At 37.5% G+C, this 27,342-nt stretch overlaps 1 protein-coding gene across 2 annotated transcripts in view; it reads left to right on the plus strand.

The window, feature by feature from the left end:
• Nucleotides 1–27,342, plus strand: part of flr (fleer) — an 87,570-nt gene that overhangs the window by 32,673 nt on the left and 27,555 nt on the right. For both annotated transcript variants that reach the window (XM_039775166.1, XM_039775167.1), the window contains exons 8-12: nucleotides 2,368–2,417; nucleotides 9,911–10,063; nucleotides 10,303–10,368; nucleotides 18,661–18,714; nucleotides 19,653–19,718. In XM_039775166.1, the coding sequence (XP_039631100.1) occupies nucleotides 2,368–2,417; nucleotides 9,911–10,063; nucleotides 10,303–10,368; nucleotides 18,661–18,714; nucleotides 19,653–19,718 (389 nt within the window). The remainder of the gene's footprint in view (nucleotides 1–2,367; nucleotides 2,418–9,910; nucleotides 10,064–10,302; nucleotides 10,369–18,660; nucleotides 18,715–19,652; nucleotides 19,719–27,342) is intronic.

Genomic DNA, 27,342 nt, shown 5'->3' on the forward strand with positions numbered 1-27,342 from the left:
TAGGGCTTCTGTAATATCTTTATTATTTGTTACAAGTTAAGGTTATTGTTTAATTCATTTATTTAACCACTTGTTTGAATTTGGTGTTAAACATTAAAAGTAGACAATTCAAACAGAATTAGTTTCACACCAGGAGGTAAGGTAAAGTAATTATTTCTAGAGGACCCCTGTAATTTTAGTCCTATCCTGATCATTGATGTCAGTAAGTTTTTACAGACTGCACATTCACGACTCAGAAGATTACAAAGCCTTTTACCGTTCTGCAATGTAGATTAATACTTATTTTTTTGTGTAGCTGTAAATTGTAATTTAAGACATCTGAAAGAAAGAAACAGATTTCCAAGATTAAAGCTATTGTAAGTTCCTACCCCAAGGGCTTCAGAAATGTGATTATTGATAAGATAATCACCATCTATGATAGGGGCTTGTGTGGTATTGGGGGTCTAATTGACCATAGAATGTGCGAGGCTGTGTGTCAAAAGCATTGCTTAAGTTTATATGACCTTCAATTTCAAGGATAGGCTATCAACCCAGAAAGAAAGCCTGGAATGGATATGACAAGTAAATGTATGACTTTACTAAAGAAGCAGGTTTGAGAAAGCAGTTTAGGATTTAGTGACCTATATATCCTTTCTTTCTTGTTTGTCTGAAACCCTTTGAAAATGGAGAAAATGCAGACGGGAACAAACCTAAACTTGTCTCCCCGGGCCTTGTAGGGCTGTGCCTGAGCTGTTTCATTTTTGAGTCGGGGGCTACAGAGCCATAATAAGATGAGGCTTGTATGTTTTCTATCTCTGCCATTTTCCGTCCTGAGGCTGTGCCATTTCTGCTGCCCTATACCAGATGGCATGCTGGATCCAGAGCCATACCAGACTGACCACATTGGACCAGAGACTACAACAACAACATTTATTTATATAGCACATTTTCATACACACAGTAGCTCAAAGTGCTTTAAATAAAAGACACAATAAGAAAACAAAATAAGTCAACATTAATTAACATAGAATAAGTAAGGTCCAATGGCCAGGGGGGACAGAAAAAAAAACTCCAGACGGCTGGAGATAAAAATAAAATCTGTAGGGATTCCAGACCATGAGACCGCCCAGTCCCCTCTGGGCAATCTACCTAACATAAATGAAACAGTCCTCTTTGTAGTTAGAGTTCTCACGGAAGGAGTTGATGATGATGGTCACGTAGACTTCTGACTTTCAGTCCATCAATGTTGGAGCATCATGATGCTTTGAGTAGGTGGTGGTGGCGCAGGCCACCAACACAAAGAAACCGGAAAAAGAAACTGAAGAGAGAGTTGGGGTCAGTACGGATTTTAGAGTCACTATGAATAGTTATTATGATGAATTGAACATACATAGTATCAGGATTAAGTTAAATTGAAGTTATAAAAAGGCCATGTTAAAGCATTGTGTTTTCAGCAGTGTTTTAAAGTGCTCCACTGTATTAGCCTGGCGAATTCCTATTGGCAGGCTATTCCAGATTTTAGGTGCATAGCAGCAGAAGGCCGCCTCACCACTTCTTTTAAGTATTGTTCTTAGAATTCTAAGGAGACACTCATTTGAGGATCTGAGGTTATGATTATGACTAATCAACATATTAAAGACGGAGAGCCACCTGGTAATCTAAGCTTAATATGATCCAGGACGTATTATTATTAACACTCCTTATACTCCTCTTGTTTATATTTTAGGCATATTATCTATAACAAATACATAAATGTGCAGCTTTTTCTCCTACCTGTCGTGGTCCTCCTTATAGTTGCCTGTGGTTATGAATGTAAAAGAAAGGGGGAGATATTGAACTACAACAGTAGTCAGATGTAGATTTAGGGGTTTTCTGCATGGTCTACATAATAAAGAATATAAAGATAAATAGCGCCACCCTAGGACCCTATCACAACAAAACCCCCACTTTAAAAAGTCTGTTAAAAAAATAACATCAGGTTAAACTAGTCTCATGCGAGCTGATGTATCAACAAAGTTCTGTCATTTGAGTGAGTTGGACAGCATTAAAATTACAGAGGTCCCCCAGTAGTGGTTACTTTACCCCACTTCCTGGTGAAAAACTAACTCCATTTAAATAGGGCATAAGAGACAGGTAATATAAAAAGTATGCCCTGTCCAGTGGCACTGTAAATCATACCCATCCCACCAGTTCCCTTCAGTCTTGTGCAAAATAATTGGAAAAGATGGTGTCAAAGTTACCTGGCTTCTAGCATCATCATCATAAACTGAAATTATGCACTGTTAATACACTTGTGACATTTTTCATTTATCTGTTCATTTTGTAAGCCATGTTTGAAAATGCTAATGCAGCCCTTTTAACATTATTTATTTTTATATCTTTTACTAGATGATGCGGCACAAGAAGCTTTGACAGACATGCCACCAAGGTCTGAAGAGGTGAGCCAAGCTTACATTCTTATGAACTTGTTGTTTCCTTTGAGATGGAGGAGATACAAAAATACATCAACGTAATGCAAAAAAGTGCTGCCCGGCACAGCATAGACTCCATATGTGGAAGTTGCTTTTGTCTAATTTACAGCGTGGTAATATCAAAAATATTAAAAAAAAAAAAAACATAGAATTGGTTTAGAGATAAAACAATTAATTTAATAGAAATAGAAAGGATGTTTTAATTATATCATGATTTGAGTAGAAGATTCTTTGAGTCAGTTAAATAAGAATAAGGCATCTAACACTATTTTACAAAATGTTCTTTTTCTTATGATTCTGTACTTTGTAAAGCTTGAACTTGTGAATGTCTACTTTATGACATTTTGCAGAGAGGTCCAGATTAGCACTACAAGGCAGCAGTAAAGAAACAGATTTATTAATAAGGACAGTTTGCAGCTGTGACAGATTGGCTTCTCAAGCAGGCTGATGGTTCATTCATGAAGCCTTGTGTTGATGTATAAATGAATTGCAAGTTGATGTTTACTTTTCTGCTCATGCACATTTTCTAAAGGCAATTTCGTTCTACTGAAACTTAATCAGCTATTTTTAAAGACATATATTGTATTCATTTATTGCCTCTTAACTGTCCATCAGTGTAATTTATTTGTGATAGTGTGTGACACAAAAACAAGACATGAGGAACTCTGTTGTCATTTACATGTGTGTTTTTGGGGGGGCCTCTGTAAAAGTACAGTTTACAGTTTAAGCAAAAGAAGATTAAGAGGTGACATGATTGAAGTGTTTAAAATTATGAAGGGAATTAGTACAGTGGATCAAGACTTGTATTTTAAAATGAGTTCATCAAGGTCACGGGGACACAATTGGAAACTTGTTAAGGGTAAATTTCGCACAAACATTAGGAAGTTTTTCTTTACACAAAGAACGATAGACACTTGGAATAAGCGACCAAGTAGTGTGGTAGACAGTAAGACGTTAGGGACTTTCAAAACTTGACTTGATGTTTTATTGGAGGAAATAAGTGGATAGGACTGGCGAGCTTTGTTGGGCTGAATGGCCTGTTCTCGTCTAGAGTGTTCTAATGTTCTAAAAGAATGTGTATCTATTAAGTAAGATTAACCTTCTGCAGCTATCACAATGGGCAGCATTGTGGCTCAGTGGTGTTAGTGTTCCCAGCTCTGGAGTCTTGAGTTTAAGCCATGGCCCATGCACTACTGCCTGAATGGAATTTGCATGTCCGCTCCATGTCTCTATGGTTTTCTTCCTGGTTCCCAGTCTTCCTCCCACTTTGTGTATGTGTATCAGATTAATTGGGAATCCTAAATTGGTCCAGTATAGATATTTTAATAAATTTTAAAATGTAATGGATTGGCACCCAATCTATGCTGGGGTTCCTACCTTGCTCTTGTTACTTTCAGGATTGGCTGCAGCTCCTCCAGCAATGAAGTGGATTAGACGGGTTGAGAAATGAGTGCAAAGCTGTTACTGACATATTTTTCTTTAATTTAAATCTTATCACAGGGAACATTATATAAATGGAATATTTTACCAAGTAGTGTTGTAGATGGCATGTCAGGCACCTTCAAGTCTCAGCTTTAGGTAAATTGAGATTGATGCCCCATGTTGGGCAAGTGGCCTATTGTTCTTACATTCTTATTTCCTCACATAAGTGTGAAGTAGTGAAGAAGCAAATCAAAAAGCACTGCCAGTTAATTCTAGTGACTTTAACAGGTTTTTAACAAACTCAGGTCAAATGTAAGAATAGTAAACTAGCAGAATACCCGCGCTTCGCAGCGGAGAAGTAGTGTGTTAAAGAAGGTACGAAAAGAAAAGGAAAAATTTTTAAAATAACGTAACATGGTTGTTAATGTAATTGTTTTGTCATTGATATGAGTGTTGTTCTCATATCTATCTATATATATATATATATATATATATATATATATCTCTCTATCTCTCTATCTATCTATATATATATATATATATATCCTATCTATCTAGTATATATATATATATATATATATATATATAATCTCTATCTCTATCTATCTATAGAATATCTCTATCTCTATTTCTATCTATATATTTATATATATATGATTATCAATATAATTATATTTATCACTGTTATATATATATGTATATATATATATATATATATATATATATATATATATATATATAAATATACCGCAGTGGATGTCATGTGTTAAAGAAGGATGAAAAGAAAAGGAAACATTTAAAATAATGTAACATGATTGTCAATGTAATTGTTTTGTCACTGTTATGAGTTCTGTGAGATATATATATATATATATATATATATATATATATATATATATATATATATATATATATATATATATATATATATATATCAAAATACATACATACAGCGATGTCATGTGTTAAAGAAGTTATGAAAAAGAAAAGGAAACATTTTAAAAATAATGTAACATGTATACACATCTTCATATCTACATATACACACACATATATATATATATATATACATATATATATATATATATATATATATATATATATATATATATATACATATATATATATATGTGTGTATATATATATATATATATATATATATATATATATATATATATATATATATATATATATATATATACACATACATATACTTGTGTGTATGTTTGTATGTGTCTATATATGTGTGTATAGGTTTGGTCACTGAGTGCAAGGGAAAAATAATAAATTATAGTCTATAAGTTATTAAACAGTAAAACATTAACGTTTTAAGAAGTACAGGTACATTGAAATTACATTTTCTATGTGAGCGTTCAAATTTGTGCCTCTGGTAATGTGCCTTACCGGCATTTAAAGAAAATTAGTTTTGTGTCCTCTGCAGTGTTAAGAGAAAGGCTTTGGTTTGGGATAAAAGGAAAAAGGTGTAAAGAAAGGAAAGTTGCCTTTTCTTTTATATAGTATAGAGAGATGTGTTCGCTGACGTTATGATCGCCTTTTGGGGACAGTCGCGGTGGGTCTTGTGTAGACTGGTGAGGCGTCCCGCCATTAATCGGCTGTGATGGCACTGTCAGTCCTCCACTCCTGTGCGTGTCTTCATAATCCGAGCTGAGGACCTCATAATCATATCGCAAAAGAAAGTGTGAATCGCCTTAATATTATTTTGCGTGGTGTAGAAAAGGGGTCCGTGTTTGCACTTGTCTGGGCTATAGCAGGGGAGGATGAAAAAATTAAAAGTGCTCACTTTGACTTAAGGCAGAAGCGCAGTCAGCGTCTCAAAGGCGGCACAGCTATGCACGCGCGCTGGCTGCTCGACTTTTGCTGGGCAGGAGACCCCAGTTTTTGCAGACACGTTCATGATATCAAAAGTCTCAGCGCTCTTTGGAGGTCATTCATATATATATATATATATATATATATATAGCAAAATACCCGCGACTCGCAGCGGAGAAGTAGTGTGTTAAAGAAGTAATGAAAAAGAAAAGGAAACATTTTAATAATAACGTAACATGATTGACATTGTCATGAGTGTTGCTGTCATATATATGCCTGCCTAAATAAGTCACCCTCGCTTTGCTCTTACTTTTTACCGTTCATTTAATCATGGCTAGTGGCGGAAAAATTATAAAATGGAAGGAGGATGGCTTTACCAAAACAATTATTGATGGCGAATCGATTATTCATAAAGCTTGAATTGGTGATCTGTTTTTCTGTGTTAACCTCATATTTTTCATACTTCTTCTCAAACTAAGGTGGTGCGAGGGTAAAATGAATCGGGATGCGCTGATCAATGTAATCAGTGTACCAGGAAATCATGCATTGACAAAAGCTCCCTTTGCTTGTAATGCAAAGTGTGATTAAATGCATTATTTTTAGCGTTATGGAGCACATGCATGAAGCTTCTCAGCTGTGCTTGTGCTAAGAAAAGGAAAGATTTTAAAAATAACGTAACACGATTGTCAATGTGACCTTTTGTAAGTAGTGCCTGGAGGATTCAGTGTGGAGAAACTCTAGAGACAGCGTGTGTACTAACTTGTGGATTTTTCTGTGAGTATTTGGTGGCAGTCTGGCGAAGTTGCTTGGAAGACGGCGTTAAGCTGAGCTCAGCTCAGAGCGAAATGAGATGAATGGGAGGGAGATGATGGCGTGACTCCCCACCCGCTTAACTGTCAATCCCCACAAACACAGTCTCGGAATTTGCATAAGCACACCCTTCACCTACAATTTTAACTTAGTTACAAAGTGATCAAAACTCTCGTTTATATCCTGCGTCCTCTCATTAAACTTGTATCCCGCATTACCTGTGGGCATGTGAAACGCCAGCGGTAGCCTGTCTATGAACTTAATTTAAAGTTTAGGTTTACACCTTGCTTTCTTTCCGAGGTAGCAGCACTCATGAATATGGTAGTATATGTCACTCGCCGCTTCTTATTGTTTAGCTGCCTTCTCAATTATATAATGCATGTTTTCTTAAGCGCTTTTGGAGGTCTTCCTGGTTTTCTACGCACTGCGTTGACAGTCAGTTCACGTGATTACGTGGGAGGCGTTATGATGTCACACGAAACTCTGCCCCCCACGTCTTTCCAGCTCAACTCTATTACAGTTAATGGAGAAAAATACCTTCCAGTTATGACCATTAGGCGTAGAATTTCGAAATGAAACCTGCCCAACTTTTGTAAGTAAGCTGTAAGGAATGAGCCTGCCAAATTTCAGCCTTCTACCTACACGGGAAGTTGGAGAATTAGTGATGAGTGAGTGAGTGAGTAAGTGAGGGCTTTGCCTTTTATTAGTATAGATACTTTTTTGCCATTACTCACTAGTTGCATTGAATTTGATTTGAAGTTAATAAAATTAAAATGATAATAAAGACAATTCTCATCATTCCCCAACAGCCAGCAAACATCCAGTTTAATAAAAGAAAACTTAGATATTTTCATCATAACACTGTGGAAGATTCTCTGAGTTAAGAAGTTACATTAATGCATATGTACTGTACAAAATACATGAAACAATGTTTATGTGGTCTTAATTGACCTAAGCTGTTTACCAAACAGAGTGGTATGGTGGTACAGTGTTTAGTGCCTTTGAGTTACATATCCAGGATGCTGGATTAAAATTTTGGTGTAGTTATTCTCTCTTTAGATTTTAGACATCCTTCATGTACCTACATGAGTTTTTGTTATTTTATTTTAACTTTTCATTCTCATCCCAAAGACTTGCATGTTAAGTCTATTTCAAGTTGTCAGTTAACCTTGTACGAGTGACTGTGCCCTCTGATAAACTGGCACCTTGTCCCTCTGCCTAGTGTAAAGCTGACTTTGCATATCTTGTGTGCTTTAAAAGATGGTTCTGAAAAGAAAATATTTGTTATGTAAATCATGGTGTGCATTTCAACTCTAAAAAGGATGCCAGAACCTCATTGATGGGCAATGTAGAGTGGCATGCAAACATTTGGGGACCCTTGTGTAAAATATCTGTTACTGTGAATAGTTAAGTGAGCAGAAAATGAACTGATCACCAAAAGGCACAAAGTTTAAAATGACACACTTTTTTCAGCTTTTTATGCAAGATTAGTGTATTATTTTTGTTTTCTACAATTGTACAGTGAAAAAAGGAAAGGAGCACCATGCAAAAGTTTGGACACCCCAAGATATTTGAGGTCTCACATAACTTTTCCCAAGGTCTCAGACTTTAATTAGCTTGTTAGGGCTATGACTTGTTCACAGTCATTGTTAGGGAACCCCAGATGATGCAGATTGCAAATATGTATAAATTCTCAGACTCCTCAAACCTTGACCCAACAATCAGCAGCAATGGACTCCTCTGAACAGCTGCCTAGCACTCTGAAAAATAAAAGAATTGATGTTTGCAAAGCAGGAGTAGCCTTCAAGAAAATAGCAAAGCATTTTCAAGTAGCTGTTCGTAATGGTAGTATTTTGTGCATAAAAACCTACCGCAACTTACATTCTTCGATTCTTGAATACGTCTTTTTTAATCTTGCTAGCTGTTAAACGTGTTATCTGTATGTGCAAACAGAAGAATTAGGAAAAGCAACCTGAAGGAGATATGTACTGCCCCCTTGTGGAAAGTAAAGAAAATAAAAGCGAAATAAGATTGCTTGTGTTTATTTAAAATTAAAAAAATATATAACTTAAATGTGATTGGCTGCTATTTAATTTGCTTTTGTCCATATTTTGTTTGTATTTATTAATCAGCCCAGCCATTTCAAGCCGTCTTTTTACTTTTGAATGTTGAAATGATACCTAAAATATGAAATCAAAACTTTTTCTATTTATCAAAACATATCCTGATAGCTGAATGATTGCTTTGTTTGTACTGATAAATATAAATACAAGTACTGTGCCTTGGCCTAAAACTTGCATGCTCCCTCTTAATGTAACCTCCATGTAAATGGAAGGTTGGTGATGGAGGTCAATAATTTACCATTCAGTTCAATTCCGATTCTATGATGTTCATAACCCTGAGAAACACTGATTTTAGCATGGTGTCTCTATGAGTGTGTGTTGGAGGAAAATCAAAAGTGAATTTCATCTTTTAAAATTTTTTGTCAGAAAATGTAGGGGGTGATTTGCATTGTTTAGAAATCATGGAGTATATGCCAGTAAAGACTGAACATTTTAGAACAAACTGCTTCCAAGATACCTACCCTAAATGACCTGAATTATTTCCGAAGTTATCAATGTACACAGATCATCTATCTTCTTCAAACAAGATGCATCATGTTTGTCTTGATACGTGTTACAAGCCATTTGTTTTTGGTACAGTCTGGTCCAGTACTTATCGGTATCCTTCAAAAACTATTTGACCTATGTTCAACAATAACTGCTGTAGAAAGTGTTTAATTTAACAGAGATTTTTGCAGTTTGCCCCATTTAGTCATGGGTTTTTGAGATGCACTATTTATTTTAATATACATATACACACAAACTCAAAAAACGTATTAATGAAGATATCTGACAGCTTGTTTGCCCTATCAGAGCGCACACTGGATGAAGAAGAGAAAAAAAATGAACACTCAACACACATATCACAATGGATCTGTAAAGGCTGACATGGACAGAAGTCGCCCAATGCAAATCTATCTATGCATCTTGTTTACTTCATTTACTTCATACAGTTTAGTTTCAAATCAAATATTTTTTAAGTTGTTCACCTGATTCAATTTCCTGTTCCTTTTGTTCTATATGCACTTGTGTATATGATAAATATAAGTTGAACTACTAGATTTATATTATTTCTCAGTACAGTCAGTTGCACTGCATTGTAAAATCTTAGGTAAAGTGAACTCCTGTGGTTTTACCAAGGTGGAAATTACATGAAAGTACTACATGGACATTCCATTCAGATATTTTTGCATGTAATTTTCTTTCCACAACAAACTTTTTGACAATGCAAACATGTCTTGCTCTTTCTGGATAGCGTACCCACACTTACAAATAACTGTCTTTTTATAACAACAGGAACTGGACCCCGTAACCTTGCATAACCAAGCTCTAATGAACATGGATTCCAAGCCAACTGAAGGTTTTGGAAAACTACAGTTTTTATTACAGCGGAACCCTTTTCCACCTGAGACCTTTGGAAACCTGCTTCTGCTTTACTGCAAGTATGAGGTGAGTCTATAAAAACGGCTGCTTGAAGCTGTTTTTTGCCATTTTGAATCAATGAAACAACAGTGCAAAGAGTAGCAACCCGCCCAGGAGCGGATCCCTCCTTGTTTCCATTATTGTGGTGTTCGGCATCTCGCAACACTTTATAGGAATAACAGGGTTTGGAGAATTAATAAATGAGGTGTCATAGCATTCAGCATTTTTATCATCTTTTTCTAACTTCCTTTTCTCCTCTTCCTCAGTATTTTGATTTGGCTGCTGATGTCTTAGCTGAAAATGCCCATCTCACATACAAGCTTCTTTCACCGGTAAGGAACATTTAAATGCAATAAGTTCTATTTCTTCAGTTTTAAAAAAATAATTGAAAAATCAATTCACTGTAACCTTATTCTTCTACCTCACCTAAGAATGTGAACAGTGTGAAAAATAACACCCAATTGTTGGCTTTTGGATGCCTGGTCGTTTTGCACATAAGTGTAAATACTTGTGATTCAAATTAAACTGTATTCTGGGAGATGTCAGTGGATGAGGATACGATTAGTAATTGAGCTTCTAATCCAGCTCCATCTGCACTGGTGATGTGGTTTATCACATGATAAGCAAGCATGCTCTTCAAGTAGTCATCTGGGTGTCTTTGCCCATTCAAAAAGCATTCCATATTGTCATCTTTAAGACATGTGACCATGCCAAAAAACATAGTACTGTACTGTTGGATTGTGGAGCTTTTTGAGTCCATGATAGTTTCTTAAAATGTTTGTAGAATGTGAATTGGCAGTACAGATGAAAGCATGAACAAAAGCCACAATTAAACAATGACTAAAGGGAGGTATTTGCAGAAGCCAGAAATGTAGTCAATTCACAAGCATAAGGCATTAAAAGAAGAAAAGAAAAAAAAAAAAAGGGTACAAAAAGATCTTTTATGAGGCATAATCCAAACAAAGGGTCTTGCCCTTCTTTAATTATGCACTGTCATCCAGCTGTCTGACAGCCAAATGCAGAACACAATATATGAAAGGAGAGACAAGAGACCGGGCCGAGAGCCAGTTACAACACTATATAATAGAAGCAAAGAAAGTCTTGTTGAGTATTGTCACTGATGGCTTACCTAAAGGAATGGTTTTATGTCTTTAACATGGTGAACAACCAGATCCTCCCTGCCGCCCCCTTTGACCATATCATCACTGAGACTGCCACCAGTGTGGTATAGCGAGTCTGCAGCTTAGAAAAAAGGTGGCTGATTTTCATAAATAATTAATTGGCCAGCTCGATCTCCATGGTTGTGCATGCTCATGCAGCAGCATGGGGTCGGTGAAGTAATTGGGACAAGAAACACCTGCACTTGATAGCGTGGTTTGTCTCAGTTGCTTCATTGGCTTCCTGTGGTGTGCAAGGGGGACGCTGCACCCACAGATCCACGTAAAGGTGAGTCGGCACAAGAAAATGTGAGATCAAGTGAAAAAGATCTGCAGAAGATAGAGAAGAAGCGGGCAGTTAAAAGACGGGATGTAGAAAAGCAGGCAGGCAAAGAAGAGAGAGAGACAGTGCTTGAGTAAGCAAATGAGAGAAAAAGAAACGGCAGAAATTCGGGGAGAGACCCTGGATTTGTGAAGTGAATCTGGCTAAGGGATTCAGGGAGCTGCGTAAGTTCGGGAAGGTGGCAAGAGTTGACAAGGTTCGGACTGGAAAACCCTGCTGGTAGCCATAGGGCTGTAGGGACTTGAGCCCCGGGAAGGATTGTGGTAACTGCTGGTTGGACATCATCTTCTGCAGCAAGTTCTGGTTAGGATAATGGGAGGAGTCACCAGGCTCAAGGGAAGCAGCACCGGGGACTATCATGTAAAGATGCCTGCCTTGAGATTTTAGCCTCAGTTTTAATGGAATCATTTATTTGATTAATTTTAAACTCTACTATCACTTCTTTTCATTGGATTATTTATTTATGAATCTTTTGATGCACTGCACTTTTGAATTATACATTATCGATGGAAGCAGGTTCAAAAGGCTCCCAGAATGAACCACTAGAATGGAGCTAACCCGTAAACGTCACAGCAGTTCCTACCTTTTGTCCTGAAGAGGAGAGATGTACACACTAGGCTAGAACAGGGGTGCCCCTGGGGTTGGTACTGAGCCACCTCCTCTTTTCTCATTACACCTTCTCGCTAGGCCGTGGTCTACTTTTCCATGGTACACAATACTATATCGATGATGCGCTCTGGAGGGAAAGACAGGCACAGCTGTGTAACACAGTATAGCCTAGGATGAAGAACTCCCATCTCCAGTTCAACCTGGCAAAGACAGACCTTGTTATCGCAGCTCATCAACAGTATCCCATCTCTGTTCAGCTTGGCCCGTTATCGGTCACACCCGTCAAGTCTGTCTGCAACTTTGAGTGGTGATTGATGCCCAGGAGCCTTTCAAGGACCATATTGATATGGTCTCTCAGACTTGCTGATTCACTTCCTACAACATCCATAAGATCAGACCATATCTGACATAGTCTGCAATACAATTCCAGGTCTAAGTTTTTGGTCTTGGTGCTTCTGGGGTTCTGCAAAGCTCTAGAAGAAGTACCAGATGTGTCACCAAGCTGCTGTGGATTATTCAAAATGCAGCAACACGTCTGGTGTTTAACTAGCCAAAGTGGGCACATGTGACTCATCTTTTAAGAACACTAAATTGGCTCCTTGTAGCATCACATATTATTAAGATCAAATTTTTATACTTGCCTACAGGGTAGTCAATGGGTCAGGTCCTCTATATATGGAGACACATGCGCGGTCCCATGATCCCTCTCCACCACTCGGGTCTGCTGTTGGGTAGCTCCTGGTGATGCCACCTCTGTGTGGTAGCCAGTTTTAATCCTGACTCTTCATGTGTAGCTCCTAGCTGGTGGAACGAGCTGCCCATATCCATTCAAACTTCTGACTTTCTCAACTTGTTTAAGAAGTGTTTGGAGACTGTCTTGTTTGGTGAATTTTTGTCTAACATTAGCTGTTAGTTGTTTGATATCCAGGAATTTTAACTTGCTTGTTCTGAGCTCTTCACTTGTGAGGATCAATTACTCCCAAATCGTCCTCCATACTGATGTTTACTTGATTATGTTGACCTCTTTTGTAAGTCAAGTTAGATAAAAGCATCTGCTAAGTAAATAAATGTAAATATATTTGGTCAAAAATCCCCATAAATAATTTCTACAAGATGGCTGCATTAGGCAATACCTTGGAACCACAAATATACAAAAACTTGCTTTTCTTTAGAAGGGGCTATCATAAAAGAGCATGGAAAACCTTAACAGTAAAAGTTAACAGAAATTTAAAAAAAAAAAAGTTTATGTCACACTAGGGGGCTTACCCCCTGCTTGCTTCGCTCGCTAACCCCCGTGGCCTGCGCTACGTGCCAGCCACATCGCGTTGTGAAGAATGGGGCTGAACGCAACCCAAGGGGACGTGGTCGCTCCTACGAAAGCCCTTTTTAAATGGTAATACAATGGGAAACAAATTTAGTTGTGTTTTTTTTTTAACCTCCTCTTTTCTCGATCAGCTGCTGGCTTGCTGCTGCTGCCGCCGTGCCACATGATCTGCATCTTGCACAGCGTTTCAAACATTTAAAAGCCTGTTCAGCAGCTGTCTTTGTCATCTTTACTATCATTTTTTTGAGACTTTTAAATTTTCGTACATCCATTATCTTTAACCTGTTCTGCAGGTGTATCGCACCAACATTTTTGAATTGTTTGTGGCATTGTACTTTGTCATCTACTCTTTGTTTTTTTATTTCCGGCCCCAGGCGTGGTTAAATCTCTTGGCACAAAGTCTTACGGGATGGGAGTTCTTGATATTTTAGTTTGTAATTTAAAAACAGAATAAGAATCTGAAAATCTAACAACATCACATTAAAGTTTGATAAATTCTGAAAAGAATGATAGCAAACATATATATGTACAGTAGGTTTTAAAATAATCCTAATTTAAAGTATTATAAAAAAAACATGACATAAAAACATCACATCATAAAATCGTTGCACAAAATAGTTACACTTTTAGGCTTAGGATTTTATATATAGAGAGTAGATTTTTACATCTATGAGAAGTTAGATACTGTAGATGATGTTGTGTAAATTTAACAGCATGGCATTATTTAGTTAGTGAAGAAAAAGAAACACTTAAGTATTATAAAGATGACCAACATGGCTGGGATAATAGTAAGTCTGATGTCTACAGAATAATAAGTACAGCAACTGGAAATTGAACTATTAAAGGACATGTGGTTGAATGAAATCATAAATTAAAAGTTTAATGCCAATTCTGCTGCCCTTTCGTATTCCACTTACATTGAAAACGGAAGCAAAAGAAATGTCACGGTGGAACACAAAAGAAAATAGACGCTGCAAGTAATTATAGAACCTAACCCTTTTAATTGGAAAGTTTAGAATGTGGGATTTTAGTAAGTTCGGATAAGCTCGATTCTGCAGGTCTTCTTATCCCCATGATTAAACACATGTCTTGTACCTGCACAAGCTCTGACACACTTCCTTTCCTCTGAGAAGTTGTCTCTGTAATAATTTCTGCATCAGAAATTGAAGGAAAGTAACTGCAGGAGATATTTCACCTCTCTTCTCTCTGCATCAGTAAGGAAATTGGCTTGAGAAAGTCAAGATTATGTCGTACCAATAAGATTGCTTCTTTTATTTATTGTCCATGGCAGCTGACAAGCTGATTCACAGTGACTAGTGCAATAAAACTAGCAGCACTTTGTCTCTTACTGTTTTCCGCCCTTGGCTCCATCAATCCTGTGTCTGTCACTGGAATATAGCTGCACGGTGTACCAGATATCCAGAGGCTCTCACGCTCCACTGGGCCTTATTTTGTTTGCAGGCCTCACAATGTAATATTCATTGCAGCAGGGTGCCACGATAATACAAACCAGAGAGATCGTTATGAGAAAAGAAAATGGGTATAACTAAGCAAAGACCTTGTAGCTCAGCAAGCATGAATTTTAGCAACACAAATAAGCACCTAACGGTCTCCTTTTAATAAATAATTCAAAGGGGTCTGTCCTTCTTGTTCCTAAGGTCTTGATCTCCACTGTTTTATTTGTACTGTGAGGGTTGGAAATAGTCTGTTATGTTGTATTCTCTTCCATTTCTTACTAAAATGGATCACAAATAGAAATTTAAATAACTGACTGATGCTTTGACCATTTGATTAACAGATCCCGGAAGACTGTGTGTCTTTAGGATTTAAATATTGGAAGTTCGCAAGAAATGAGATCATAATGCGAGTGGTAGTAAAATGCACTTGTTTAGTTTCTTTACTTGACTGACTGTTTAAGCATTTGATTACTAGCATGGAAATTAGAATCCATGTTGTACACAGATTTTAATTCATAGAAACTGATATGAGTGAGCAAAGTAATAAAATGCACCGAGAAACTACAGTGTTTAGAACTGCTTGAGGTAACAGGTGAATGTCTGGTGTGATTAGGACAGCGTAACACTGGAAAATGGTGACTTTAGAATATGCTCCCCAGAGTTGTATACTTCTGAAAATGCTGGCTCATCTTTGCATTGTCGACAGGTGAAACTATAGACTTTTGCAAGTGCAGATTCTAATTGCACTCTGATTTGTTTGTAGCCCTACCCTGATTGGGCAGAGTGGTGGCTCTGAGGTAGTGATTTGCACTGGTAATCGGAAGGTTGCAGTTCAAATCCCGTAAACAGCAAAAGTTACTCTTCAAGGCCCTTAACCTGAAATTGCACCCAGCCCTGCATGTAGGCCCTCCAACCTGCAGGGAAAAACCTCTGGGTTGGCGGCAGAATTGGCACTTCAGCCACCATAAAAATCCTCACACTGTTCCACTCCATCTGAACTAGTGTGGTGCTGAGGTGTCACCATTTGCATGGTTGCTTTCAGGTCCTAATCTGGGATCCTGAGTTGATTAGTGATGTGGTGGGTGCGGCAATGTGCTGTATCAGTGCGTGCTCTTAACCTCTTCCCTGATTGAATCCTGCTTATAACAAGTCGCATTCCCTGATTGGTCACCCTTGAAGGAAGAAAACCATATTCCAAAATGGCTGACATAGAGAATTTCCTTTCCATGGCACATGTTGTATTGCTTACCTGTATGTGTCTAAATTGCGTTTTCAGTTTGAATGCTACATATAGATGCGAAAAGCTACTAATTTACTGGTCGCTACTTTTTTGTGCAAAGGCGCACCAGCCCAGTGAAGGCGAACATCTATGTCATATGCATTTCCAGTCGTTTTACTGTGGACAGAGATACTTTTGTGAACAACATGACAACACTAGTGTGGATGGAGATCATTTTATTTTACATAGTAGTGTGAACATAGCCTATTAGAAATGCATTTTATGAGGCTTGTGGAAACTAAAGATGCCTTCATCAAATTTAATAATAATAATAATAATAATACATTTTTTTATTTATAGGCACCTTTCTAAACACTCAAGGACACCGAACAATAGACAAAAAACAGATTATAAACAAAAGTAAAATACAAAAGTTAAAATCAGACAGAGCAAATTGTAATCAAAGAGAAAAAGCAGTCTTAAACAAATGAGTTTTAAGTTTAGATTTGAAAAGTGAAAATGATTCAATATTTCTAAGCTCAGGTGGTAGAGAGTTTCAAAGCTGGGGAGCAGAGCATAGTGCTAAGACGGACGAAGGTGACAGTCAAGAGGATGGAGGAAGAGGATATAAGGGTATGGGAGGGAATGGCAACATGGAGGAGGTCAGACAGATATGGAGGGGCGAGGTTGTTGAGAGCCTTAAAAGTTAGTAGGAGAATTTTGAATTGAATTCAGAACTGAACTGGAAGCCAATGAAGCGGCTGCAAAACGGAAGTGATATGGTGAATAGATGGGGTTCTAGTAATGATGCGGGCAGCTGAATTCTGGACCAGTTGAAGCTTATAAAGAGATTTGCGAGAAAGACCAAAGAAAAGGGAATTGCAATAATCCAGATGAGAAGTGACAAGGCTATGAACAAGGATAGCAGTGGTGTGGGGAGTGAGGGAGGGGCAGATATGAGTAATGTTACGCAAGTGGAAATATGCAGACCGGGAGATGTTACTGATGTGGGACAGAAAGGATAAAGTACTGTCAAGGATGACAACCAGACTCTTAACCTGTGGGGAAGGGGAGACAGAGGAATTAACAGTAACAAATGAAAAGTGATCAGTTTGGGATAATGTGGATTTTGTACCAATGAGGAGAACCTCAGTTTTGTCACTAATTCATTTAAGAAAATTTTAAGAAAACCAGGATTTGATTTCTGCTATGCAGTCAGTAAGTGAGAAGGGTGGAAAGGAAGCAGTAGGTTTGCTAGTGAGATAGAGCTGGGAGTCATCAGCATAACAGTGGAAGCTAATGTTATATTTATGAAAGATATTGTTAAGGGGAAAGAGGTAAATAATGAAAAGGAGGGGCCCCAGGACAAAGCCCACCTGAAGTAACAGCGGTGGGTTGGGATGTGAAAGTTTTAAGCTGAACAAACTGAGTGCGGCTTGAGAGGTAGGATCTGAACCAATCTAGCGGAGTGTGGGTAATGCCAACCGAAGATAATCTATTGAGAGGAGTGGTGTGACAAATTAGTGTCAAAGGCTGCACTCAGATCAAGGAGGATGAGAATAGGAATTAAAACAGAATCAGCTGCCATAAGGAGGTCATTAGTAATTTTTATAAGTGTCATTTCTGTACTGTGGAGGGAACGAAAACCAGACTTGACTGTTCATACAGATTATTTTGAGATAAATATAGGGTGATACTTATAAACAAAGAATGGAAAATTCCTGATTTATTATTAGAATTTTTATAATTGTGCTTTTACTTTGACATTGTACCAAAAAAAATCCTAATGGAATTGATTAAGGTTCCAAATTGTGATAAAATAAAATGCTAAAAAGAAATAAAAAGGTAAGCCGGTTGGGAATGCTCTTTATAGGCACTGTATTTATCCACTTATCAAAGTGGCCTTAAAAGAACAAAGAGCTTGGGTTAAAAGCGGAAGCAGACAGCAGGGAGCAGCAGTTTGGAGTTTGAGAGTGTCTGTATCTTTAATCCATTCCTAGAACTGCGGCCTTTTAAGCCCAGTGAATGTCACTTTTAGAAAAGCAACTGCGCAAAGAAGAGCCGGGGGATCGGGGAGTTGTAGACACTCTATTTAGGGTCCTTAATGGGTCCTTGATGGAACAACACACTTTCTACATTTTCAAGCAAGGCTGATAAGAATTCAGAGTCTGCAAGAAAAGCATCTTAATGCTTCAAAGTCTAATAATAAATAGTCTATGTTTTTGTGTACGTCCCTGGTCACTGTTTGGTAATGTGCACATTTTATTTTTGGTTTGCAAAGTAGCAACCTTTCATATTATGAAGGAGTTTTATCCTGAATATGGCTGCACCCTTTATGGCTTTAACTTTATGAAAAGCAGATCAAAACTATTGACAAGTCCCAATAGTGCCACAGGTTGAGCCTGCTGGTGCAGAGAACACACACATGAAATAAAATGCTGGGTGATGATGTAAGCATAAGTGTATCGGATATGGAATGTATACTTATGTTGTCATTTTTTTGTTTTATTATTAGTATCTGTATGCATTTTTGGATGCAATGATAACATGCCAGACAGCCCCAGAAGAGGTGAGTCTCCTTTTGTACCTCTCTTTACATAATATTAAAATTTGCTCTTTGAAGTGCTTTGTGCTCTTTAATCTGCTCTTTCCAACAACAACATTTATTTATATAGCACATTTTTATACAAACAGTAGCTCAAAGTGCTTTACATAATAAAGAATAGAAAAATAAAAGACACAATAAGAAAAACAAAATAAATCAACAATAATTAACATCGAATAAGAGTAAGGTCCAATGGCCAGGTGGGACAGAAAAAACAAAACAAAACTCCATAATGCTGGAGAAAAAAATAAAAACTTTCTAGTTTGGGTTGTAGTGAGGTGGAAGATCGATCTCTATTTCCTCAAACTACTCGATCCAGTTTTAGGTTGGTAGTGGGCAGGAGACCATCACAGTAGAATCAGAGGCAAGGCAACAAGCCAGCTTTTGAAGGGGAGCCAGACTATCCGGTGACACGCACACACATGCTCAAACTGTGATATTTTAGAATTTCTAGAGTGCTATTTAAAATATAATTTGAGTTCAAATCAAACCCTAATGATGAGAGAATATTCTTAAAATCTGCACATCTGTTAAATATCTGTGCCATTTCTTTCTTTTAAAATAGAAGTAGTCATTATGAAAGATGCTGTGCACCTGGGACTGACTGACTCACTCTAGAACTCCTTTTAATGTTAAATTGATGAAAAGCTTTAGATCCAGTAAAAATGTTCCCTAGTGTTGGTGTAAACGTTGTATTTTAATTATACAGGCTGCAAATTGTAAATGAGAATGTCAGGAAACAGTGCTCATATTTTATTTTCTAATGAGAATTATATTTGACCATTTATGGCATGATTAAAATGATGGCTTTATTGTAAGTTTCTACAGCATGTTGTATGTTGGAGTTATTACTGAAAAAATTGCAAAGCTTGACCAATATTTTTGTGGCATGTTTTCTGTAGGCTTTCCGGAAGTTTGATGAAATGTCTGGTGAACTAGCAGAGCAGCTCCGTATGCTGACAAAACAGGTACTTGTCGATGCACCTCACTTTAAAATCACTAACACAACCTTCATTACTTCCTAAGGTGTGATTAGTCTGTGCTTTATAAATTGGTTAAATGGTGTGATGCCATATGAGAAACACATACATGATTTATTAAGACCAAACACTCTACTAGCAGTGTATAGTGAGTGTTTGCTTCATTGCTTGTATTGATTCCTGGAGGTCATCATTCATTGATAAATTGTTGGCTAATTAAAGACTTCAAGAACAGGCAATCCACTTAAGCTACTTCCATTAAAATTTCCTGGGAGTTTCAGTTCAGTAACAGCAGACTGCAGCCTGCAGATTACCGTGGGGCTGGATGTTGGTGTTGCTCGTAGCTGGATATGTGGGGAGGGCCTAGATGTTGGTGATAAACCATTGCAAAACATTGTCATTGGTCTTTACTTAGCACATTTACATGTGTGAATGTTTAACATCCATGTATTATGCTAATGCTTCTACACCAGTGGATCCCAACCTTTTTTTTGGCCATGCCCCACCTAAGTCAAGTCAAGTTGGGGAGCATGCACTGGTACAGTGCGTTGCCGCACCCACTACACAACGAAACAACTTCGGGATCCCGGTTTGCAACCCACCAGGCAGAAACCACCCTCCGGAAATGACCCTCTATCTGCCACAGCCAGGTGCTACGTGGGCGATCCCTTGGCCTGGTACAGCCACTCGGGTCCCCAACAATGAGGATCTTACGAGCCGGATCACCCTCCAGGAAACGCGCCACATGGCTGTAATGCCGTAATTGCCCCACCTAGGCCTCTCTAAAATCATGATGTTCCACTCTGTAACATATACCTTATTCTTATTATTACCTATTCCTACTCACTTGGAGGAAGCCCATAACGTCATTAATTTGGTCTAAACAAGCTTCTAAAGAACATGGAAACAAATAAGGGAAAGGACAGTTCAAGTACTGACAAAGAAATCACTAAGTAAATGTAAAGTATTACACATAGGAAGTAAAAATATTAGGTTTGAATACACAATGGGCGGTCGGAAAATCGAGAGTACACCTTATGAGAAGGATTTAGGAGTCATAGTGGACTCCAAGCTATCAACTTCCCAACAGTGTTCAGAAGCCATTAAGAAGGCTAACAGAATGTTAGGTTATATAGCACGATATGTGGAGTACAAGTCCAAGGAGGTTATGCTCAACCTTTATAATGCACTGGTGAGGCCTCATCTTGAGTACTGTGTGCAGTTTTGGTCTCCAGACTACAAAAAGGACATAGCAGCACTAGAGAAGGTCCAGAGAAGAGCGACTAGGCTGATTCCAGGTCTACAGGGGTTGAATTATGAGGAAAGACTAAAAGAGCTGAGCCTTTACAGTTTAAGCAAAAGAAGATTAAGAGGTGACATGATTGAAGTGTTTAAAATTATGAAGGGAATTAGTCCAGTGGATCGAGACTTGTATTTTAAAATGAGTTCATCAAGAACACGGGGACACAGTTGGAAACTTGTTAAGGGTAAATTTCGCACAAACATTAGGAAGTTTTTCTTTACACAAAGAACGATAGACACTTGGAATAAGCGACCAAGTAGTGTGGTAGACAGTAAGACGTTAGGGACTTTCAAAACTCGACTTGATGTTTTCTTGGAGGAAGCAAGTGGAGGGGACTGGCGAGCTTTGTTGGGCTGAATGGCCTGTTCTCGTCAAGAGTGTCCTAATGTTTTAATGTTCTAAAGAAATTGTTAAAAAAAAATATATAATCTGAAGTAATATGAAAATACAGTTTTGAAAACATATAATATGTAAAGTGATATTCATAAATATAAAATAACTTTAGTGACAGCTTTTTCTGTAATATTTTGATCATTTTATTTTTGTTATATTGCAAAATTTTATAATCATTGTTACAATTCATATTATTTTAATGGTAAAAACGATTTCTAAGTAGAAAAATTCAAGCCGGTTGTAAAATCATAAATTAAAGGGTTTCTATAAATATAAATAAATATATAAATGTCTCTATGAAAAATAAAAAATATTTGTTTATATTTGCTGTCATTTTTAACAGTGAATTTCTGTTTTTTCATTGTATAAATTGCTTAACATACCTAAATTCTCAAATTGCCCCGTGCAGCCCACGTTGGGAATCGCCGCTCTGCGCCTTTTGTAATTTGTATTTCTGAAAGAGTCTGTTTATCATAACATCGGAAAGTTTGTTATTTCCGTTCTTCATGAAAACATAACATTATAAATTTTTGTGAGTCATCACTAAAAAGTATGTGGAAAAGTGACATATAAAAAAATGAGGCCTGGGAAAGTTAATACGTTAATTTTTGCAGTTAATGTGGCCTCTTTAACACGTTAAAAAACATCCAAGGCCTGCAACAAGGTGGGCGATTGCGTCAGGCAGTGCTTTGGTCAGGGAAGCATTTTCATGTAATTTTTTTTCTTTCATTACAAAACAATAATACAAAAAAAGTTACATGTGAACCTAAAGAATTACTACGTTTAAACATTTTGAGAAATAAAATTTTATTTGAAAGGTTTAAATTACACCTTTCATAACACCTTGCCACATGTCAGAATGTGGTACTGGTATTCATTTCCTTGATTTATATATACCGACATACTGTAAGTGCAGGGAAGTGGAAGGAAGTGGGGCTTATGGTAGTCCTGGAGTAATACTAAAGAATATTAGCGAAGGTAAAACTTACACCCTCTGTCCTTTTTTTTCATGTCTTGTTTCTATAAGAAGATCAAATCAATGTCATATCACATACATGCAAAATATGTTTTCTTTGAGAGGCACTAAAATCAAAATAAGTCTCTAGTTCCTCAGTATCTGCCAGCTAACTTACAGTGCTTATTGAACTAATATAATGACCAAATTCTACAAAACAGAAGTATAATGATTATCCCTACCCATTATTCCAGTTTTCAGTATGTTTGCTAATTTATGCAAAATATGTAACATTACCACCCAAGTAATGCACAGCGTCAGTTTTTAAGAAAGATAGTTGCTGCAGAGAACTTTTTTAGCATGCCAGTAGCAAAGGTGTATGTAGAGCAGTGTTTTCCAACTATTTTTCTGTTGTCACACGGTTTTTGTAACCAAAAAAATCCCAAAGCACACCACGATTCTACCAACCACAAAAGCATGACATCTAAACACTTGCTGAACTGTCCGAAGGGGTGGGACTTTCAGAGATTCTGGCGAAAAAAGGAGCCTGAAGATTGGTGTTCACAGACACAGCATTTAATGAGTACTTTGAGCGCATTTTCCTAGCTGCTTCATCCCTTTGCTCACTCATAAGGCAGTCCTAAACGACACACCTGGGTAGCTCTCATTGTGCACCAGTGGAAAAACACTTGTTCAGAGTATAGTTATAAAGTCATTGATGGTGATGAACAATTGAAGATTGCATTTGCAGAGTTTTAACACAAATTTGAATGTATGCCCATTTAAGAGATGCTTATTTCAATTAAGTCAGTCTTTTAGCAGTTGTAGCAGACCAGCCCAGCTACAGGCAGACACCAAGAACACACAATGTCCAAACCACACACGTTTATTCTCGCCTTCCTTTTTTACACAACCAAGTATAAACCAGCTCATAAACTTCTTTTCCTTCTGCCACCTCCACTCCTCCAGTCGCAATCTCCGTCCTCTGCCTCCCGACTCCGGCTCCCCTATTGGAGTGAGGCGGCCTCCTTTATACTCCACACGGAAGTGCTCCAGGTGCTTCCCCATTAGCTTCCAGCAGCACTTCCAGGTGTGGTGGAAGTGCTGCCTGTGAATCCAGCTCCTCTTCTGGCAGCACTTCTGGGTGTTGCAGAAGTGCTGCATATCTTGCTTCCGGAGCTGTCCAGGTGGTGGTGCCACGGACCCCAACACGTTTGAGCTTCAAAACTCCAAGCCCGATGTAACCCAGGGGGGCTGCCCTCTCATGTCCCTTCTCTCTGTCTCTTGCTTCTCCAGGCCTCCCGGCAGGGCACGATCCCCAGCTATCCATCACACAATGCATTCAAAGTCGACAGTCGTTTTGATTGTATAATTTTACTTTGACACGTTTGTGTCTCATATGCCACACCAATCTGAGAATGAATACTTTGGTTTTATTTTCTTATTGTCTTCTTCTCAACTTGCCTTTTAGGAAATCTTTCAAATTCAGGTTGTACTTGCTCAAGTAGTATTTTATTAAAAGGTCAGGTTTCAGGTTATTGTTGAAGTTTAAACTATGCCATTAAATTTTTAAAAATACCTTTGTGCTGATTGTACATTAATTTTGTGATTCAGTGTATATTTACTTCATGATTTATGTGTTTATTTTATGATTGCATGTTTTAATTTCAGATGCGATTAATCTCAAATACTTCCATACTATTATGGAATTAATTAGTTTTTATTTTTTATTGATTCTTAGTTCTGGAAAAAATATTTTTTTACTGAAGTATTTATTTAAATATGCTTATGTACACAAGTTTCTATCTGAATTTCCTAAATGATCCATATGGGGATTAAATTAATAACTAAACATGGTGAGTTACACATAATTTCCTTTTAACATCCTTATAACAATTTCTTATTAACCTAATGCACTTGCTTGGATTACATTTTACTGCTTTCCTTGAGCACTCCAGTTGACTTAATAATATGTGTATAAATAGATAAATGTAATACATGAATGAGTCAATAAATACCTTGGCAACCAGAGTTTGGTGTTCAGGGGTGATAATGAAAAGCATTTATTCCATTGTGAAAGCTGCTCTGGACCTTTCTGACTTCTGAAGTAGGTTTTTCAGTCTAAAAAGGCTATTCCGCACAATAGAAAATCCCTTTTGCTTGCTAATGATTGCAACTCTAAGCACACAATGTTTGTGTTCATTCATTCTGTGCATCTCCTTGACATTACGTAGCAGCAAGTCTGAAAGCAACCAGTCTAAAAGGATCCTCCCCCTAAACCCCTCCCAACCCCCAGCCCCTGGGCAAACGTGGCCCTATTTTGTCATGGTGGAGTCCTAGGGTCCTATTCCCCGTTTATAGTCTTTATTATGTAGAGCTTAAAAAAACGCCCCCAAATCCCAGACTCTTACCACACTCTGAGGGTTGACTGCTGCTGTAGTTCAGTATTACCCTCTGTAACCCCGAGAAAGTTATCATGTATTCAAGCAGAGTCAAATGCAAGTGTTAACAAAGTAGTATTAATAAATCTTAAGTAGTAATCTTTTCATCTTGCTTAGACTACCAGGTGGCTCTGTCTTGGTCTTTGCTCCAGCATGGCCCTCCTTTCAATGTGACTTCTGAGGTGGTCTTCACCTTAATAGATGGAAAAATGACAGAGATGGGCTGAACTTCTTTGTTACCCCTGTCTTCACCTTAGTATCTCCTGCGTCAACAGGATAAGCCAATTCCCAACTTCATTCCAGTCCTTTTCAACCACAGCTCAGTCCTCCAATCACAGCCCCCATTTTTGGGCTTTCTTCCTGGAGGGAGGAGATGTGTCATAAATTTTACCTGCCCCTTCTATTACAAGCTTTACCATCCTGTTAATGGGCTTTAATTTCAGCCCACCTGTATTCCCCCAGGCTAGCTGACCAGTCATGTTCTGAGATTTTATCATTACTAATTTTAACCTAGTGGGGGTTGATTTGTTTTCAATCCTGTTTTTGTAAAAATTGATCAGTTTGTATGGAATGATTACAATAAAATCAATAAAATAAAAAAATTACTAGTTTTTAACCTTTAGTAATTGTTTTTTTTGTTTGTTCTAAGTACATATTTTTATCATAATATTATTACAAATTCCTCAAGACAAGATCCTACTGTGCCTACAAAGACCTAAGGCAGAAGGTGGTATGGCTCTACCTAACTTTCAATGTTATTACTGGGCGGCAAATACACAAGCTATAAAAACCTGGACATTGACACAAATAGATGAACATACACAGGCTTGGCCCGCAGTAGAAATAAAATCCTGCAGTACTTCTTTATATTCCTTGCTTTGTACCCCAATAAATACAAGTCATCGCCAATATACTAATAACCCTATTGTTCTTCACTCACTCAGAATATGGAACCAATGTAGAAAGTATTTTAAGATAGAGAAGCTTTTATCGATGGCACCTCTGCACGAGAACCACCTTTTTCCACCCTCTCAAACGTATGCAGTTTTTAATGTCTGGAAAACATTTGGGATTAAATCACTTAGAGATCTGTATGTAGACAATGTCTTTGCATCCTACAAACAATTACACTCCAAATTTAACATTCCATCAACACATTTCTTTCACTACCTTCACATTTGAAACTTTGTTAAACAAAACCTGCCCAATTTTCCTCAACTCCCACCTATTTCTATTCCAGAAACGATATTCATCAGTCTTGAGGACTCAGGCAGCATTCTGTAATATATAAAGACATTTTAAAGTCCCTCCCTTTTAAAGATCCCAGAGTACAGTGGGAAAAGGATCTCTCACTCAACATCTCAGAAAAGGAGTGGATGGCAGCAATGCACAGAATTCACTGGAGCTCCATATGAGCAAAGCATACAATTATTCAACTTAAAATTATATATCGAGCACATCTGTCATAAAAGGCACCCCAGGGTGGGAGCCAACCTGTCAACGTTGCAATCAAGTTCCAGCTTCATTGGGCCACGTGCAGCAAATTAACATAATTTTGGGCCAAAATCTTTAAATTCGTACAGCCTTGGTGTCACAATCCCTCCTAACCCATTAACAGCTGTGTTTGATGTACTTCCAGATAGGCTTAAAGTGGAGAAGAACAAAGGAACTGTAATTGTTTTTACTTCACTATTGGCACATAGACTTATTTATAACTGGAAGAATTGTAACTCACCTATTTTAAGTCAGTGGGTAACTGATGATATATATTATCTGAAATTGGAAAAAAATCAAATTCTCACTTAGAGGATCTGTACAAACACTTTTCAAAACCTGGCAGGATCTAATCAATAACTTTTTAGGATAAGCATTTCAATTGAGGAAGTGGATTCTCTCTGGTCTTTTTTTTTTTATTCTATTTATTTTTATTCATTTATTTATTTATTGACTTACTTATTTTTACTATTATTAAAGTTTTACTGTGTTGGCCTAGCTCTCTTTCTCATGGGTGGGGGTTGTTTTTGTTAAACTTTACTGTTTTTAATAAAACTAAGGGGCTTTGCCCTCTGCTTACTTTTCTCGCCAACCCCCCGGCCTGCACTACGTGCCAGCAACTTCGCGTCTCTGCCACTCGCGTATGTGGATTTCATTTTCACCAATAAACAAAACTTTTAATTCTTGCGGATAGGCCTCTTCATTGGAAAGAAACTCTTTTCCCTGATGGCAACACGAATTAGACGATCTACAAGTGTCCGACTTATAAATCCGAAGAATATATTTGATCTCTTTTCGCTGTTCCGTTATTTTACCGAGTAGTAATTTCCGTTTTTTTGCGCTAATTCGATCTTTACTGTCAATTTTTTTTTTTTTTTTTGAGACTTTAAAATTTTCGTACATCCATTATCTCTAACCTGCTCTGTATGTGTATCACACCAACGTTGAATTCTTTACGACGTTCTACTTTGTCATCTACTGTTTGTCTTTTATTTCCAACCCCTGAAGTGGTTAAATCTCTTGGCA

Source organism: Polypterus senegalus, chromosome 13 (assembly GCF_016835505.1).
Source record: "Polypterus senegalus isolate Bchr_013 chromosome 13, ASM1683550v1, whole genome shotgun sequence".
Lineage (NCBI taxonomy): Eukaryota > Metazoa > Chordata > Cladistia > Polypteriformes > Polypteridae > Polypterus > Polypterus senegalus.